The sequence below is a fragment of the Thamnophis sirtalis genome, unplaced genomic scaffold, assembly GCF_051295495.1.
Source record: "Thamnophis sirtalis isolate CommonGarterSnake01/CBP01778 unplaced genomic scaffold, rThaSir2_p1.2 scaffold_8, whole genome shotgun sequence".
Classification (NCBI taxonomy): Eukaryota; Metazoa; Chordata; class Lepidosauria; order Squamata; family Natricidae; genus Thamnophis; species Thamnophis sirtalis.
In genome coordinates, this window is record NW_028261388.1 from 19,559,864 (window position 1) to 19,577,160 (window position 17,297).

A 17,297-nucleotide genomic window follows, 5' to 3' on the forward strand; every position below is an offset into this window, starting at 1 on the left:
GTGTTATATTTAGAGGGGAAGTGTGGAAGTGTGACCTTCCTCCCATATTTGGGCATACCAGGGGTTGTGACTTTATATATATATATATATATATATATATATATATATATATATATATATATATATATATATATATATATATATATATATATATATATATATATATATATATATATATATATATATATATATATATGTTGTATTTGTGCTGATAAATAAATAAAGGGAGACTAGTATAGATCTATTTCAAGCTATTTAGCTCTCATCAGCTAGCCATACCCTTACTGGGAATCAAACCTGTGCTGTATTGCATCTTAGGCAGATGTGTTAATTACTAATCCACAGAGTTCGACTCCTTATCAGCCAAGCCAGGGTGAAAGGTATCTATTTAGAATTACAACCCCCGGTATGCCCAAATACTCCTGTCTAGAGATATATATACATAAAATTTGTAGGAAATACAAGTTGCATCGAAATGGCAGATTCAAAGAGAAAAAAAACACTTTAGAGATACCCCTCTAATTTTTGTGTATAGTTTCATTCTATTGTAAAATATGTGGTTTATATCTTTTTATGTATGAGGAAAAAGAACAACTACCAGAGAAAATCTGCAATAATTTATTGTTAATTTTTTGTATGAAGGTAATATCAGAATATATTTTGTCAACCTGCATGAATTGACTGAGCTTTTGTACGTTAGAATATTTTCTTTAATAGAAATTGCTAACACTGCAAAAAACTAATCAATAGTCATTTATTGTAATTTCTCATTCATAGCTATTTTAGCTATAGCAACTATTATAACTTGTTTTACATCACATGCTTTATTTAAGGCTTTACTTAAATCTGAATCATTTCCATTGATAAAAAAAATTGATAATGTGTATGTTGTGTATATACATGCACAAATACATACCCAAAATTTTCAGGTGTACCTCAACAGCTATTTGAAGTTTTAACACTGACCACTCTATCTATACCAGAAAGATATGCTAGGAATTCAGAATAAATGCTTGATTTGAAAAATGAACAAATGTTCTTTCACTGGAAAGGATTTAACTAATCCCAAACAAACCTCAGAGGAAGTCAGCAAATAAAGAAATTAGTTATGGTAAACTAAATTTTAAAATGCAGCTTTCGGAACAGTCTTAGAAATTTATTAATTTAAATTATTTCCCATTTTGTTTTCTGTTTAGCTTCTGAATAGTGCATATTGTAGGTAATTACAATGAGTAACACATATTGCCTTGAACTAAACATTGATGCCATAGCCTAGTCCAAATTATTATGTTTGAAGTCATGCAGAAATGTATTAGAAACCAAAAGGTGTATTTTTATTTGGCTGTCTTTGTAGACATGTAAACATAATAAATAAGATTAGTTGACATTTAAGGCTGCAATTTGTTTCATGCTTGCTTAGAATGTAGTCCAGATATTAGCAAAAAGGATAGAGTTCGGCTGTAAACCTTATCTTATAAATAAGAGCTAGTAAACTAGTCACTAAAGTGATCGTTGCTGTATGTATTGAATATGTGTACATAGATTTTACCTAGCCTGAGGACATAAAATAAAATATTAATTCATGAAGAGATCATTACATATCCTAGGAATTTTGAAACATCAAATTGTAAATCTTAACATTTTCGTAGCGCGTCACATCGAATCATACATGGGTTTGAGCCATTTTAATGCAAGCATTAGACATCAGTTGTGGGGGGAGTCACGATTGAGCTTTAAGTCACCTTGAGTATAGAATTTCATGTGTAAAACTGCAGAGTTAAATTATATTTCACTTTGTTTCATGTAAATTATTAAAACTAGGCACATAATTTAGACATTTAAATTTTGATTTGGTTGAATGCAGTTTTATAGATTTAGTAGATTAAAGAGTTAATGCATAGCAATTCTAGAGTAGCAATGGTAGCCTTATTTCTATTACTCAGTTTTTTGCATATGGGATCAAGGTTCTGGGTTCTAGGCCTTCATTAGGGCTCATTTGCAAAAAAATATTGTAACCAAGAGAAGATGCCTCCTTACAAGAAGAGCTAGCTCTTTCTCTGAAGTGTTTTCTCAGAGATGCTAGTAAACAAAAACAAATTATTTAAAGATTCGCATTATTAACTTGCTTACCCTTTATAAATTTAAGTTCAATGCATATAAAGAAGAAGAGTGTTCTTCACTTTTCTTCTCAGAGGATTATCATAAGGGTTAAGTTGCAATTTGGCCTCAGGGCTTGTTGATGAAAACTTAAGTAATAGAAAATCCAGTTCCCTGCATTGAACCAAAAAGGCAGTGGGCAGTGGGCTGTCTCCTTAGAGGCAGTCTGTTTTAATCATTGAGAGCAGCATAATATTGAATTAGATTTGAATGTCAATTTTGCAGTGCCAGTAACTCGTTTTGTTTATTGTGAAATAATTACAATCTGTAATTCAGTGGCTGCTGCTTTTTTAGGAATGTATTTTTCTTCCTTTTAAAAAAAACTGTTTAATTCTGCTTGCATCTTTACAGTTCTAATATCTAATTCTTAAGACAATTATGCAGCTGCATAACTTAATCTCAGGGAAGGTTTACTTGATAAATATCACGAGGCTTTCAGCTATTTTTGTCCACGGAAATGTTCGTTTTGTTGCATGCCTGAACGATAATCAGACCAATATCGTCAATAAGAATTAATTTTGAATTTGATGCCATTGTGCCTAGATTCAATATTTGACATTAGCTGTTAAACATAAACTTTGAAATAGATGATCTCAAATTTATTATTTATTTAATTTATTTGTCAAACATGTACAAGATAAAAAGTCTAGGCATGAACATAAACATGAACAAAGGAAGTAAATACAGGTAAATGAGGACAGTAAGACAGGACGGTAGACAAGCTGGTGCACTTATGCATGCCTCCTTTATGGACCTCTTAATGGAGTGAGGTCCATGGTAGACAGTTTCTTATAAAATAGATCACAAACTGAAGATGTAGATATGTGATATTAATATTGCGGATCTGCCAAAGCATAGAGATACTGATACCGGTAGTCCATGATTGACAATAGTTCATTTAATGACCATTCAAGATTACAAAAAGTAACTTATGACCATTTTTCACACTTATGACCATTGCAACATTCCTGTGGTCACGTGCTCAAATTCAGACACTTAGCAACTGATTCGTATTTATGACAGTTACATGTCCCGGGATCACATGATCATCTTTTGTCACCTTTTTATACAAGCCAAATCATTATGCTTCATAATTGTAAATGAATTATGCTGTAGGAAGATAATACTCGTTTTATACCATCCAAAGGAGCAAATGTTGTTGTGATATTACTATTTCAGTGAATTCAAATATTAAGTATCCTACTATGTTTCTAGCGTAACTAATTCGATCAGCATGAATTTTGAATGACTCAAGCTTTTCTTGATTATTTTTTTAAGTAACTGGTATTATGGAAGAATGTTTGACAGGTAACCACAGCATGCTGAGCTTCTTCAATAATTTGATCTTGACACTGAGTATTGAGAATAATGTAAAAAAAAGCTGAAGACAATGCTTGTTCCAAAAATATTGCTTATACCTTAACTTTGTCATTATTTATTTCTGTTTTCAAGGTTGCCTCATTTCTTTCTAGACTTCATGGAAATTAAAAAAAAAACATTTCACATTTTTCAGTGCCAGGGTCATGGGCTTTAAGATACTATCAGATGTTTAATATGTGCATATAACTCCATATTAATAACATTGACTTCGTCAGGGCATTTATTTGTTTGCATTTTGTTAATAAATTGCTGTCTAAATAGGCCAATTTGTAATGTGGGAATTCAAACAATTTACGGATGTGTTCCACTGGAAATCTTATCAGAGAATTAATTAAAGCAATTACTGTGGAGGTATTTTGCATTGTCTGGTTTTGGAGCATTGCATTTAATTGAGCAATCACCGTCCAGATAATGCTGCAAATGTTCAAGAAAAGAAGAAATTCTGTTGGTTCTGGGGCAGCTTTTACTGCTACTTATAAAGCATTATCAGTGCATGGGTTTCCTGGTATATCTTTTTTATTAATAAGGAAAACGCTTTCTCCTTTGGTTGATTGATAAAAACATGCAGTGGAATTGTTGTTCCACATCCCCAGATAACAATTTTTCCTCTAAATTATTTGCATATTTCTAAGTAGTTCCTTAATCTCTTCATTCAACAATTTCCCAGCAACGTTTACTCTTTTGCATGAACAATATTTTGGCACCGTGCCAATTAGTCACAGTCTCAATCATACAAAAATAGATTGAGATATTAAAAATAGTGCTTTGCATTAATGTTGGTATAATTTCCCCCTTTTTAATTAAAATGTTATCTGTATATTGACTTGAAGGAGTTTCTTTCTGTGTCTTTTACTGGCATACTATGTGAATATGTAGATGGAGCATTGATATCAGACTTATGAAAAGGTATCCAAATGATACCTTAGGCCACCTATGTAAGAGAAATTAATTGAATTGTGCATATTGCATTGAAGAAAATTGACATTAAGATGAATATCTGCCTGTTTTATTTATCTTTATTAAATTATAATGAATAAGTTTTGTTCAAACCCAAGAATTAATAAGCTTCTTGAGAAATCTCTTAAGAAAAAGACTGGAGAAGGTACAAGGGAAAAAGTATATCAGTGAGGAGGACAATCCTCCATGATTGAACATGCTCCTTTTGACATTTTCAAAAGAGGAACAAATATACTTTATTTGGCAATCAGGTCTTGTGTTTATATATGCATTATTTGCATTTTGCTTTTACACACAAGTCATGCCTGTTTTATCCGCGAGTACTGGGTTAGGGTTAGGGTTAGGGTTAGTCTTCCAACACAGTTCTAGGCTACATTAACAGAAGGATAGAATCAAGATCACATGAAGTGTGTTAATATTACTTTATTAACAATTGGTAATGCCACACTTGGAATACTGCATCCGGTTTTAGTCACCACAATGTAAAAAAGATGTGGAGACTCTAGAAAGAGTACAGAGAAGAGCAACAAAGATGATTAGGAGACTGGAGGCTAAAACATAAAAACAGTTGCTGGAATTGTGGTTGTCTAGTTTAATGAAAAGAAGGACTAGGAGTGACATGATAGCAGTGTTCTGATATATAAGGGGTTGCCACAAAGAAGAGGGAGTCAAACTATTCTCCAAATCACCCTAGAGCAGGACAAGAAGCAATGGGTGAAAACTAATCAAGGAGAGAAGCAACTTAGAACTAAAAAGAAATTTCCTGATTTCTTGATTTCCATTATCTGAATGGTATAGGGTTTCCTGCCTGAGCAGGGGGTTGGACTAGAACAGTGTTTTTCAACCACTGTGCCGCGGCACACTAGTGTGCCGTGACATAGTGTAAGGTGTGCCGTGGGAAAAACACCTGCTGGGTGTTTTTGCCTCGGGACATCTCTGTGTCCCGAAAGTTGCTTTCGGGACACAGGGATGCCTCTATTAAGTCCCTGCGGCCCCGCGTTTACTTTAAAAACGCGGGGACCGCCAGGAGGTAGCGCACGCAGGGACGTCACTGACGACCCATGCGTGCACCCATAGCAACAATCGCGGAGGACCGGAGCAGCGAGGAGAACACGCGCTGTCAACTTGGTGTTACCAGCGGCGCGTCTCCTTCGGTGTTCCGAGCACCGAAGTGGGGCAGTACACAGGCATACAGCCTTCAGTAATACACTGTATGGCTGAAGGCTGTATGTTTGTGGGGGAACTATACTGCACCTAATGTGGGGGAATTACAACCTATAGGCACAGAGTTAAATTTTTTAAACATTTTCTAATGGTGGTGTGCCTCGTGATTTTTTTCATGAAAAAAGTGTGCCTTTGCACAAAAAAGGTTGAAAAACACTGGACTAGAAGACCTCCAAGATCCCTTCCAATGTTGCTATTCTATTCTATTCTACTATATAGGAAAATATTCCCAAATGGGTTCCATTTATGGTATTCTTGCTATAGTTAGATTTTAGTCAGAAGAAAATATGCTTTATGACTAGAAATTTGTTTTCCAAATCTTCAAAACTGTTGGAATGTGCTCTGTTCTCATTGATTTTTGTTCTTGAACTTTCTAAATAGAATGTAGTGACCCGCCTTCATATTAGCATGCAGAATGATTTAATTAGAAATTATATTTGTTTATTTTTATGAAACATTTTAAAAAAAATTAACTAAACCTTAGCATTAAAATTGTTTTTAAAAAAATAATAATTGATTTTTATTCATCTTGTTCACTTCTATAACCAAAATGCTTTTTGTTAAAGGTGTCTGACAGTTGTGAGTAATTTTAACAGATTACCTGACATTGAATAAACAATCTTAAGGCTGAGATTCAGAATTACAGTATATGGAACCTAATATAGTAGTGAAGAAACATCACTAAAACAAGAAATATCATTAAAACATAGAGAAGTAATCAGTAAGAGGTTCTATTTAATAGATTGAGTAGCATTTTCAAGTACTATATTACTTGGGATTTAGTTATAACCATTGAATTTTTCTTTAAAAAAAACCTAAGTCAAATATTAGTATTCAGTAATGAACTCAGATTTTTCTGGTTTTGGCAGGAAAATCTGGTCTCTCAAGGCAAAAGCCTTAAAATTGTAGAAATTATATTCTCAGGCCACATTTCCATGACCTGAAGCAACTGTTTAAATGTCATCACTGTGTTATAAATATAGCAGTGGATAATAGTTAGACTGCTTAAGTTCCTGGATCTGAAAACTTTAATGGAGAACTAAAGTGTACTTTTTATTTCTGATCAATGTAATGTCAGTGCTCATTGTCATCAGTGTCACAAGAAATGTACATTACTTTCTGTCCATATATTTTATTGTCTTTGTTACTTACTGAATGCAGTCTAGAATATTAGTTTAACATTCAAAACAAATGCTTTACAGATGCATGAATGATATTTTAAAAAAAAATAACCTTGACCAATTCCAGTAACTTTCACAATGTCTAACTTTTTCTATTATTAATTTAGAATACTTCAGAGAGTGGTATAAAAGCACGCCTACTTAATATACTAAATAAATAAATATTAGAATTATGTGAACAAGAAATAGCAAACTGGATTTTGATCTAATGCTTTTTAGAGACTTAAACAAATAAGTTAGCTCCTTTTGTTTAAAGAAGGCAAATAGGCATTTCCAAATGCTGTTTTAAAAGAAAGACACTTACCTATTTTGCATGACATTAACATTATCAGATGTAAGATTTATACTGAGGTGGATACTGACACGGCACAGTTTATTCTGTGCCTTATGGACAAAGTTGTAGCTGAAGACCACTGCTTGATCAGGGGTTAAAGACTGTGACTTTGTCCGCCTTTTATTAGTAAATCAATTTTAACACTTTTTGTAGGAGCAGACCTTAATGCCAGTGAAGCATATCTTGTCTTCTTGAGGTTAAGCTTCTGTACTATACTCTTCCTTAGGGCTGCCACTTATTGGCAGGTGACAGCTGCTTCAACAACACAATGCAACTCTTGCAGGTTCTGTATTGGGTGACAAAAAGATTTCTGAGTACAGTTCCCAGGATGATATTAACCAATAAAGTTCCAGGTAGGTTGTTGCTGAGTTATCTGCCAGATCTCTCCTTCAACCATCTTGGGTGACTTCAGATTCTGTCCTCCCAAGAGAATGAAGGGTGGGAAATCAAGGAAATGCCTTCTCAGTTTCCACTCCCACATTATGAAATGAATTGTTTTAAGAAACCAGGAGGGTACCAACTCACATCTGCATTGTGAAACAGCTTGGTTTTAAAGGGTGGCAATTATTTTGCAGGCGCAATCTGAATTTAGTGTTTTAGCGTTTACGTTTTAAATAGTATGATCATTAGTTTTATTAGGATTGTAGAAAGCATTTGGATTTGGGGTTTCTATGCTGTTTTAGCATTTGTGGATATGTGCTTGCGGTTATGCAAATATGCTGTTTACAATACAGATCAAGAAATGTTTGTGTTAGATGAAGATTACAAGCATATTACCCATCCCTACCAAAATAAGCAGTTCTGGAGTTATCTGAAAAGTGCTTCTACATCATCATGTAGATTCTGCCAGGTACAATTTGCAGCGCCCTAAAACAGATTTTGATCCTCCATTTCACCGATAGATAATTTTAACATGCTTAACATTATCCAATAGTCGTAACTGTGGCAGTCTAAATATCGCAGCAGGGACTGATTAGCTTTTTCAGATCGCTGCCTTTATTCACTGTTTGCAAAGCAGCTTAATCCAGTGCTGGAGATCAGGCGTCCTGCTGTGTTTTGAGGTAGTTTCCATTCTTTCTTTGTGTTTACAGTAGCAGAAATTGGGAGGTGATGTCTCCTGTTTTTGAACCCTTAAAATATCAGTGAAAGCCTGAAAGTAAAATATTTTAAATATATTTTGGGATGGTTGATTTCTATCCATGTCCATTTGCTTAATGCCATTCTCAAAAGAATTAGATGCAGTGGTGCATCATCATTTGTTGTTATAATCATATGTCAATAAAAGCATTATGGGTTCCAGTTATGGATGTTTAGAAAAACTAATGTTCCAATTCATAACTCTTCATGTTCTCTGGTACATTGTTACGCTTACTACACTGATTTTATCTGCTAGCAGAAAGAGGCAAATGGTTATTTCTGTAGAAGGTCAGTTTTCAGAATAGTAGAGAAATTTTAGTTATTGCATTTGATTTTTTTTTTCAATCCAGTAAGATAAGTTTTCATATTAAACTTATGGGGTTCTTCTGAATTTGGGCTACCGGATTTGACTATAGTTAAGATTAAATGCCATGCTTTGAATTTTGTTAAGATTGAAAAACAGGCTCTCATTAAAGCAATAAATAGTGAAATGGTGGCCAATAGTTTCATTGGAAACATATATTTCGTTCAAAAATGTTCATTTATAAGAAGATATTATCACGACTCTTTCCATTCTTCAAACCATGGCTGACTTCTGTTTCCTTTCAGATGGTATTAGAAACTTCTGAATAAACATATTTCCCCCCCCCCCCAAAAGGTCAACCAACAATGTCTCGTTTTATTCTACCTAAACGTATTTGTTCGACAGAGGTTGTGGTACATGGACAAAAACGATGATTTTTTTTAAAAAAACTATTCCAACACATTAACAAAGGTAACAAATGGCCGTTTGGCAAATTGTGTTGATGCCTTTCTATACTTTTTTTAATTGCCCCTGTTTGATTTTCCACTTTAAACCTGGAAGAGAATGCAGGTAAAAAGCACACCGCCTCTCCAGCACCATTTCTCTTCACTAGAAGTGAATGTTATTTGTGACAAGGGTATGTGGTTTTTTTTTGTTTGTTTTGGGGTGAGGGTTGGTTTGGTTTTGAAGACTCCTTGCAACTTTTACCACTCAGAAATAATTCCTTTTCTTTGTTTTATGAATTAGAAACAATGAGGAAAAGCTGAAGTCTGTTTAGGCCAGGTGTTTTTTGTTGGCAGGCTGTTCTCTAATGACTCCGGCTCTCATACAGCAGCTGCCTGCTAGTCTCTTTTGTATGGGCCATTGTTGTAGCACACCCCTTATTATTACACATGCTGCCAGGGGCAGACCTAAGAATGACATCAGCTTGCTTCTCTTAGAAATCTCCAAACCTGACGTAGGGTGGAGAGTTTGCCCTTGCATCTGCCTGGCCAACTAATTGTGAGCCTTCCCTGCACTGTGATTGGTGGTTCTTCTGCTCAGTAATAGGTTAAGCAAAAACCTATTCCATCTGGCCAACCATTCATTGTTCTGTGTGCCTGCCTGGAAGTTTGAAGCTGAAGTTGTATTAAGGAGTACTTTTGGAACTGCTGCAAAAGGTGCTTGTTATATTTGTGTTGGCCAGAAGGTAAGCATTTATCTTTAGGCAAGAGATGAAACTTGATTTAGCAATTTACTCTTTTGCAGTTTGAATTTAAAGTGCAATATCAGCGGAAAAGAAACTTTCTACAAACGATAACTTCAAACAATATTTTGAAAAGTCTTATTTAAATCTTGCACATTTATGTAAAGAAATGTTATAGAAATGGATAATAGTGCAAATCTCACAACAGCTGGTGTAATGTTGAATAGCATTTAGCAGCCTGAGATTAAATAGCTAACAAACCTGGGTCATTTGTTTGGTAGACAAACAAATGACCCAAGGGAAAGATGTCAGATCAGTTGTTTTAAGGGATCAATTCAAGTTAGCATGATTTCCGAATCTGTTATAAAGGACACAATCCAACTCCATTAAAGTCAAAGGATAGTTTGACATTAATGTTCTGAGAGTGCTGAATAGCTTGTGTTATGTTAACTCTGGGAGTTTTGATTTGCTTTCTATAATTTGTGCTCAAGTATCAAGATGGGAATAGGGAAAAAAAGGGTTCAGTTGGAAAGAAATGGAGGCACTGAATGGGTTAAAAAGAGGTTTGCATTTCTACCACATGCCCTATTGTGTGAGCATATGCATAAGTCTATTGAAAGTTTTCAGAAGATGGGCAGGCCACCAGTTGCTGATCTCCCGCGGTTCCAGTAGACATCTGTTGCCCCAGAGCATTAACCAATCTGTTCAAGTGGACATCTTTCCTTTGTTAGCATGAGGACTGTTGTCTGCAGTATTCTCTGAAATACATGAGTAATTAAATCCTTAAAAAGTCCTCTAGGAGATGCATGTTACATACTGTATTCATTATTTTGATTTGTAACTCACAGTGTTTCAATATTTACGTTACTTGTCTTATATTCTAATTGTAACCTTATTGAAAATTCAGATCTCTTGGCCATGTAACATCTCTTTCAAGATATGTTCATGATAGTCTTGCTATTGAAAACAGTTGCAAAATTTAGCTTACAATCCAAATGCTGTAAAATGCTGACAATCATATTAGTGATTTTTTTTTATTTGGCCTCAAGGCAGAAATTTTCATAAAAGATATGATCTATGTGTATTGGATAAAAATAATAAGCGGAACTCATGTAAATTCTTGTTTGGATTTCATCATACTTTAGTAAGACCCCTTTCCATACATTATTTAAAACATTAAGTATGATTTTTACATTGCGAAATACAAGTAGCTGCATTTATTTGTTACTTAAAGAAAATTGATGTGCCTCTAGTTTATTTGTACTATGCAACGCAGCAGATGTTATCTCCAAAGTCTTCTACATTTAACTGCAACTCTAAACATTTCATAGGAACCAATAAGCACAATTATTAAAGTGCTAAAGAAGAACCAAGAAGACTGAAGTTCAAGTGCATGCCGACTGTGGAAGCTCACTTGGTGACTGTGGGACAGTCGGTTCCACCACAAATCCGCGGTAGACTAAAGCGCGCTTGACGAAAGCGCATACGTGACGTCATCACAGCGCGATGAAAACGGCACGCTGTGAGCGGTAAATTTAAAATTAACGCGAAAACCTTACCCTAACCCCCCCAAACCTAACCCTAAACCTAAGCCTAACCCTAAACCTAACCCTTAACCTAACACTAAACCTAACGCTAACCCTTAACCTAACCCTAAACCTAACCCTAACACTTAACGTAACCCTAAACCTAACCCTAACTCTTAACCTAACCCTAACCCTAAACCTAACCCTTACCTTTATGTGAATCGGCTTGCTTTAATTTTATTTTAATTTTAATTTAATTTATTTTTAATTTTATTTGTCGCGCTGCTGATGACGTCACGTACGCGCTTTGATCAGGCGCGCTTTAGTGGACCGCGGTTTTGACAGGTCACGGGGACAGTCAATCTTTTTCAACCCTATCTATACCATAATGGGATTGTTTCCGGGTGGGTGAAGTAGAGGAAGCAGTACTGAGTTGAAATGCTGGTGTGGTGGGACATAACTTTAAACAGAAATGAAGTCATTGTTGCCACTTTCCATGAAGCGATAAAATCTATAGATTTGAAATATGAGAGTGTTTCTGGGATGTTATAGAGGATCCAAAGAAAAATTATCTTAAGGATGCGGTCTTCTGTGCATTTACTCTTTAGTAAATCTCACTGAATCGATGGAACTTTTTACAAGTAACCATATGGGGTTTGTGGTGTTTTTAACTAAAAAATAATTACATTAGTCGTTTTGTCCTTTTCCTCGTTTTTATTTTTTTATTTTTAGGTATCCTTTGTAGTGGATTTCTACATAATGCTTGTGAATAAGCATTTTTGCAAGAAAAGTTCTTTTGGCAGATACCATCTACTGCGGCTTAGTTTATATTCAGTGTGCACGTATTCAACTCTCAACACTGGAATTTCTTCTCATATTTTGTTAGAAGTGGCCAATTTTGTAAATTCGATTTATTTATAGTTTTCATATGTTATATAATAATCTTTAGCTAAAATAATTTTGAAAGTAAGTGGGCTTTTCCGGCTTCCTTTTTAAAAATTCAGCTCTAAATTAGACAAGAAATTGCATTCTGATTATGTCTATGTTGTATGACAGTGTGTAAGTGGAGCCCAGTCTTACCAAAATCCAGTTGAAATTGATGGCTGTTGCTTCAAGAAAATAAATATTTCAGTACAAGACAAGTACCCTGGCATAATGCATGCAGTTGGAGAGCGGTCCATTACCTCGACGTATTAACTATTAACTACTGCAATACAGGAGCCAATCTGAACTTTTTAGTTCAGTTTAAAAGTGTTGCCTGTTAAATAATTTCCTTCAATCAGAGCAGCTTGCAGGGTTTATGGAACAATGATGTCGGAGCTTCCAGATTCATTTGGCAGCTGCATTGTTCTCCAAGGATATACCAGACGCACTTAAGTCCCCTTCTTTTTTTATAGGCTTTGTTCATACCAAATTATTCCTGCACTCTGCTAGCATTCATGATAGCTTGTTAAAGGAGTGCATCCTAGCAACGGAAAGCTAGTTGCTAAGCAACATAGTTTTCCATCTCTTTTTCTAAGGTACATTTTAGTGGTAGTTTTATGAAGGCCGCCAAAGTGTTGGTTTAAATTGTATTCTTTTATACTGTTATCAGGGGCAATGGACTTTGAGTGAATTGCAGCAGTTAGAAAATCAACACGTTGTTTAGTTTTACTTTCTGAATTAACCATGTATTTGGCCTGTAGCATTGTTTGGATGAACCAAAAGGTTATGTTAATAAACTTAAGCCTTTTTCTGTCTTAATTGTCAATACTGATATTGTTGTAGTCTTGCATCCTTGAAATAAAATGGAGAGAAAGCAAGCAGACTTTCTGAAAAGAGACTAAAATGATCTATGCAATCCAGTTAAGTTTTATAATAATAAACATCAAGGAAAAAATCTAATTACAAATAACATTAGAAATTAATTTTTAACAGCTGGGCAAAGAAAAGGAAAAATATTGGAGAAAAATAGATCAGTGAGAATAAATTATGAACTTTTGACCATCTAATTTACACAATCAATTTACTGTATTCAAATATACTGTTGTATACTGAACAATTCAGTTTAAATTTCTAACATTACACATGATACCTGTATTTCCAGACTGAACAGTTTAAGCTGCAAAATTAAAACTTTTGCTGTTACTCTGAGGCTTTGGAAAAACCATGTATCCAAAAGTATATTATAAATAATCTAGGATTAATTTTAAAATGTTTTTTGAGAGAGGGGACAAAAATCATTTCTTTTGTCCCTTGGTCCCAATCCACAGATTTAGGCTTCTGAGGATGCCCTATACCAAACAGATGGCTGTTGTCATTAGATGTGATAATGTTGGACACTTGTTGAGGGGAAAAGGAGTGCCTGAAGTAGATCTTTCTATTTTCACTACCAATCCAGTAATCTGTATTGTTTTCAGTTTCCTCCATCCTTTTATGCTAAATATAACCATTTCCCCTATGTACAGTATTGTTTTATGTATATGGAAACTAATTTAGAAACATCGTATTGGAGGGGCTTCCTTTATGCTTGCTGCTACTTATAGATTAGAGCAGGGGTGTCAAACTCAAGGCCCAGGGGTTGAATCCGGCCTGCAAGGTACTTTAATCTGGCCCGCGGGGCTACCCTGGAAAGAGTGAAGGACTGGCCCGCGGTGCTTCTGCCAGCAAAAATGGAGCTTGCGGCCTTCCGAAGCTCTGTTTTCGCTGGCAGAGCACTTGGGCCACCACAGGTGCCCCTGACATGAGTGAAGTCGAGCTGGCCACGCCCACCTGACCCCCAAGGTTAAACACAACCCTGATGCAGCATTCAATGAAATCGAGCTTGACACCCCTGGATTAGAGGAAATGTTTCTATTTTTTTTCTTTCTGATTTTGTAGACATTCAGTCTCATAAATTGCTTTATACTTTGAATACATATTCATTTCAGAAGCTTCTCAAAGTCATATTTGCATGCAGGGCATGCCAGGCATTTCATAATGAGGTGATCAAAAGAAAATTTGGATCCAATATTAGAAAGAAACAAAATAAATGAACATTGCAGAGTACATTTTAAAAATCAGTTTTAACTTTATTCTTTCTTTCTTAGGACTATCGGATACTTTGTACACAGAAAAACCAACAAAGTGGAGTCAACCACATGCAGCAGCAGCTTCATGGGCTTGAAGGATCACTTGAAGCATGACCTTGGGCACCTCTATGAGGATACATCAGTGACTCAAATAAGTGCAATAGCACCTTGGTCAATGATAGAAAAACCAACTATGGATAAAATTAATTCTAGAAAGGAGGATCCTAAGAAAGAACTGTCTGAAGAAACCGGAACCTTTAGTCGGGATTCTGAGAAAAATATAAATTCTGTTAATGAATTGGGAAAAGCAACTAAAATTAGAACAGAACCATGCTCCTTATCTAAGGATCACAGACAGACGTATCTATCTTTAGAACCACATATACTAAAGCGCAATGAAATTTTACAAGACATTAAGTTAGAGGAAGTTCAGATAGGAAGTAAAGAAATGAAAAAGCCTCCTGATATGGTGAAAGAATATCAAACCAAACTTGACTTTGCACTTAAGTTAGGTTACTCAGAAGAGCAAGTTCAACTTGTGCTGAATAAACTTGGTACTGATGCTTTAATCAATGATATATTGGGGGAATTGGTCAAACTTGGAAATAAAACCGAGGCAGATCAGAGTGTAAGTTCTATTAACACAAGTGTTATGCGAGAAGCATCTTCTGTTGACTCTCAGAGATCTGACTCTCCCCTTCAGGAGGATGTGATTGTGGATGGTGACAACCTGAGACCAATAGTTATTGATGGCAGCAATGTGGCAATGAGGTACGTTGCAGTACAGTGTTGTTTTTATGTATTATTTTATTGCGTGCACACAATTGTATTTATGGACCACTGAAACAGGTTTCTACCATTGAATGGAGTAAGCCAATATTTACTTGGATAAAAGGTATCACCATTTGAAGACTTCTTTTGAAAATTCAGCATTCCAAGAGCAATACTATAGAAGCATATTGTGAATTCTTCAGCAACTCTGATACAGAGTGTTAAGGATGCACAAATCTCCATAGCAGCAGCCACTAGACAGGTATTTTCTTGTGGGAGAAAATGGGAGGATATGCAGCATCCTTAACCCTCAACCACAAATGCTTCCAAAGTTGCAGTTTGTTTTTTTACACCCACATTAAAGTATTTTAATGTGCTTTTTGAAACTAAGTAATCCTATATTAAATATTCTGACCAATTTATTTTACTGACGTAGGGAGGTGCAAGTTAATTTATATATTGGGGAAAATGATTGTGTACAGAAAATACAGGTTTATATTTCATAGCATTGCCATTTTAACTATAGTCCATTGGTCCGTTTCAGACATTATGAAAAATTTAAATCATTGTTCAAAACAAACCCTATTTGAGTTTTGTTTTTAAAAAACAACAACACTTTTTTTTCTTATACAACTCAGGGTATCAAACATCTCAGTCTTCCTTCCTCCTCCTGTTTTTCCTACCACGCCACTCCTGTGAAGTGAGTTGGGTTGAAAGAATATGGCTGCTCCAAGTCACCCAGCTGGTTTTTCATACGTAAATCGGGACCAGAGCTTACAGTCTACTGATTTCTGGGCCAACACCTTAAAACCATCATTGCTTTTTTATATGCACTTCTAGTTTTGATGGGGCAGCTGATCCCAGATAAGGAGCAGACTTTATCTGCAGTGTTTTAATAGGGGATTCTTCCAAACAATAATTAGAAATCACTGTCCGCAGACCCTTATCAAAAGGCCGCCTTTGCATCTTTGGTTTTTTAATTAGTATCGTATATTCTTCTGAAATCCTGGTAATAATGTTCTAAACAAAAAGAATGCAATTTGCAATTTAATTTAAAATTTAACTATTTATCCCTTGGTCATCTCCAGTTTAGATTATTGCAACTTGCTCTATCTTTGAAAATAATCCAGAAAGTTCAATTACTCTAGAATATAGCCGTTCAAGTAACATCCTTCAATTAGTTGCCATTAGCAATAGCAATAGCAGTAGACTTATATACCGCTTCATAGGCCTTTCAGGCCTCTCTAAGCGGTTTACAGAGAGTCAGCATATTGCCCCCAACAATCTGGGTCCTCATTTTACCCACCTCGGAAGGATGGAAGGCTGAGTCAACCCTGAGCCGGTGAGATTTGAACCGCTGACCTGCTGATCTAGCAGTAGCCTGCAGTGCTGCATTTAACCACTGCGCCACCTTGGCTCTAAGACTTCCAGATACATGTTAAGATTATAGTTAAAAGCCTTATGTGGCTTTGGGTCTATTCTGATAATATCAAGGCAAGCTCGCTCTAGCTTCTTACCCTTAGGAACTTTCATTTATAGGGATCTTCTGTAAGCAATTGCACCTTTTCAGTCTCGCTCAACTGAAAAAATACATTAAATACATAGCTGAATATATTATAGGGAACTCTATAGGAAGCAAGACCATTGTGGTCAGTGTTTATACATGAACAGAGTGAGATAAGCATTTCACATGCTAGCAAAATAATGCTTAGAATCATCCAACACAGATTAATGGCCTATGTGGCAAAGGAGATGCTAGATATTCAAGTTGGCTTTAGAAAAGGCTTGTTGATACATGCTGTATAATTGAAAAAGCCAAAGAATACCAAAATAAATCAATATATGCTTCATTGATTAAAGATTATGCTGATTGCGTCAAGCTTTAGAGAATTGGGAAGCCCAGAATACGTCATCCTCATATGAAACCTATATACAGGTCAGGAAGCCATAGTACAAACAGTACATAATGAAATAAAGTAGCTCCAAGTTGGGAAAGGAATGAGACAAAGCTGTATACACTCCCCTTTTTTATTCAACTTATGTGCCAAAGTACAGGGCGGGGCATAACCTTTTCCTAGGGGGTCACAGCA

The 17,297-nt window shown here is 35.4% G+C and overlaps 1 protein-coding gene across 4 annotated transcripts in view; it reads left to right on the top strand.

Annotated features, from left to right (window-relative positions):
- The window catches only part of ZC3H12C (zinc finger CCCH-type containing 12C), a 44,650-nt gene that overhangs the window by 8,201 nt on the left and 19,152 nt on the right, over nucleotides 1-17,297 (top strand). For 2 of the 4 annotated variants that reach the window (XM_087721193.1, XM_014059965.2), the window contains one exon: nucleotides 14,455-15,207. In XM_087721193.1, coding sequence (XP_087577319.1) covers nucleotides 14,522-15,207 — 686 coding nt within the window. In that variant the 5' untranslated portion in view covers nucleotides 14,455-14,521. Of the gene's footprint in view, nucleotides 1-7,491; nucleotides 7,587-10,421; nucleotides 11,390-14,454; nucleotides 15,208-17,297 lie in introns of those variants that run through there. The other 2 variants (XM_014059967.2, XM_087721192.1) reach the window with 2 other exon arrangements.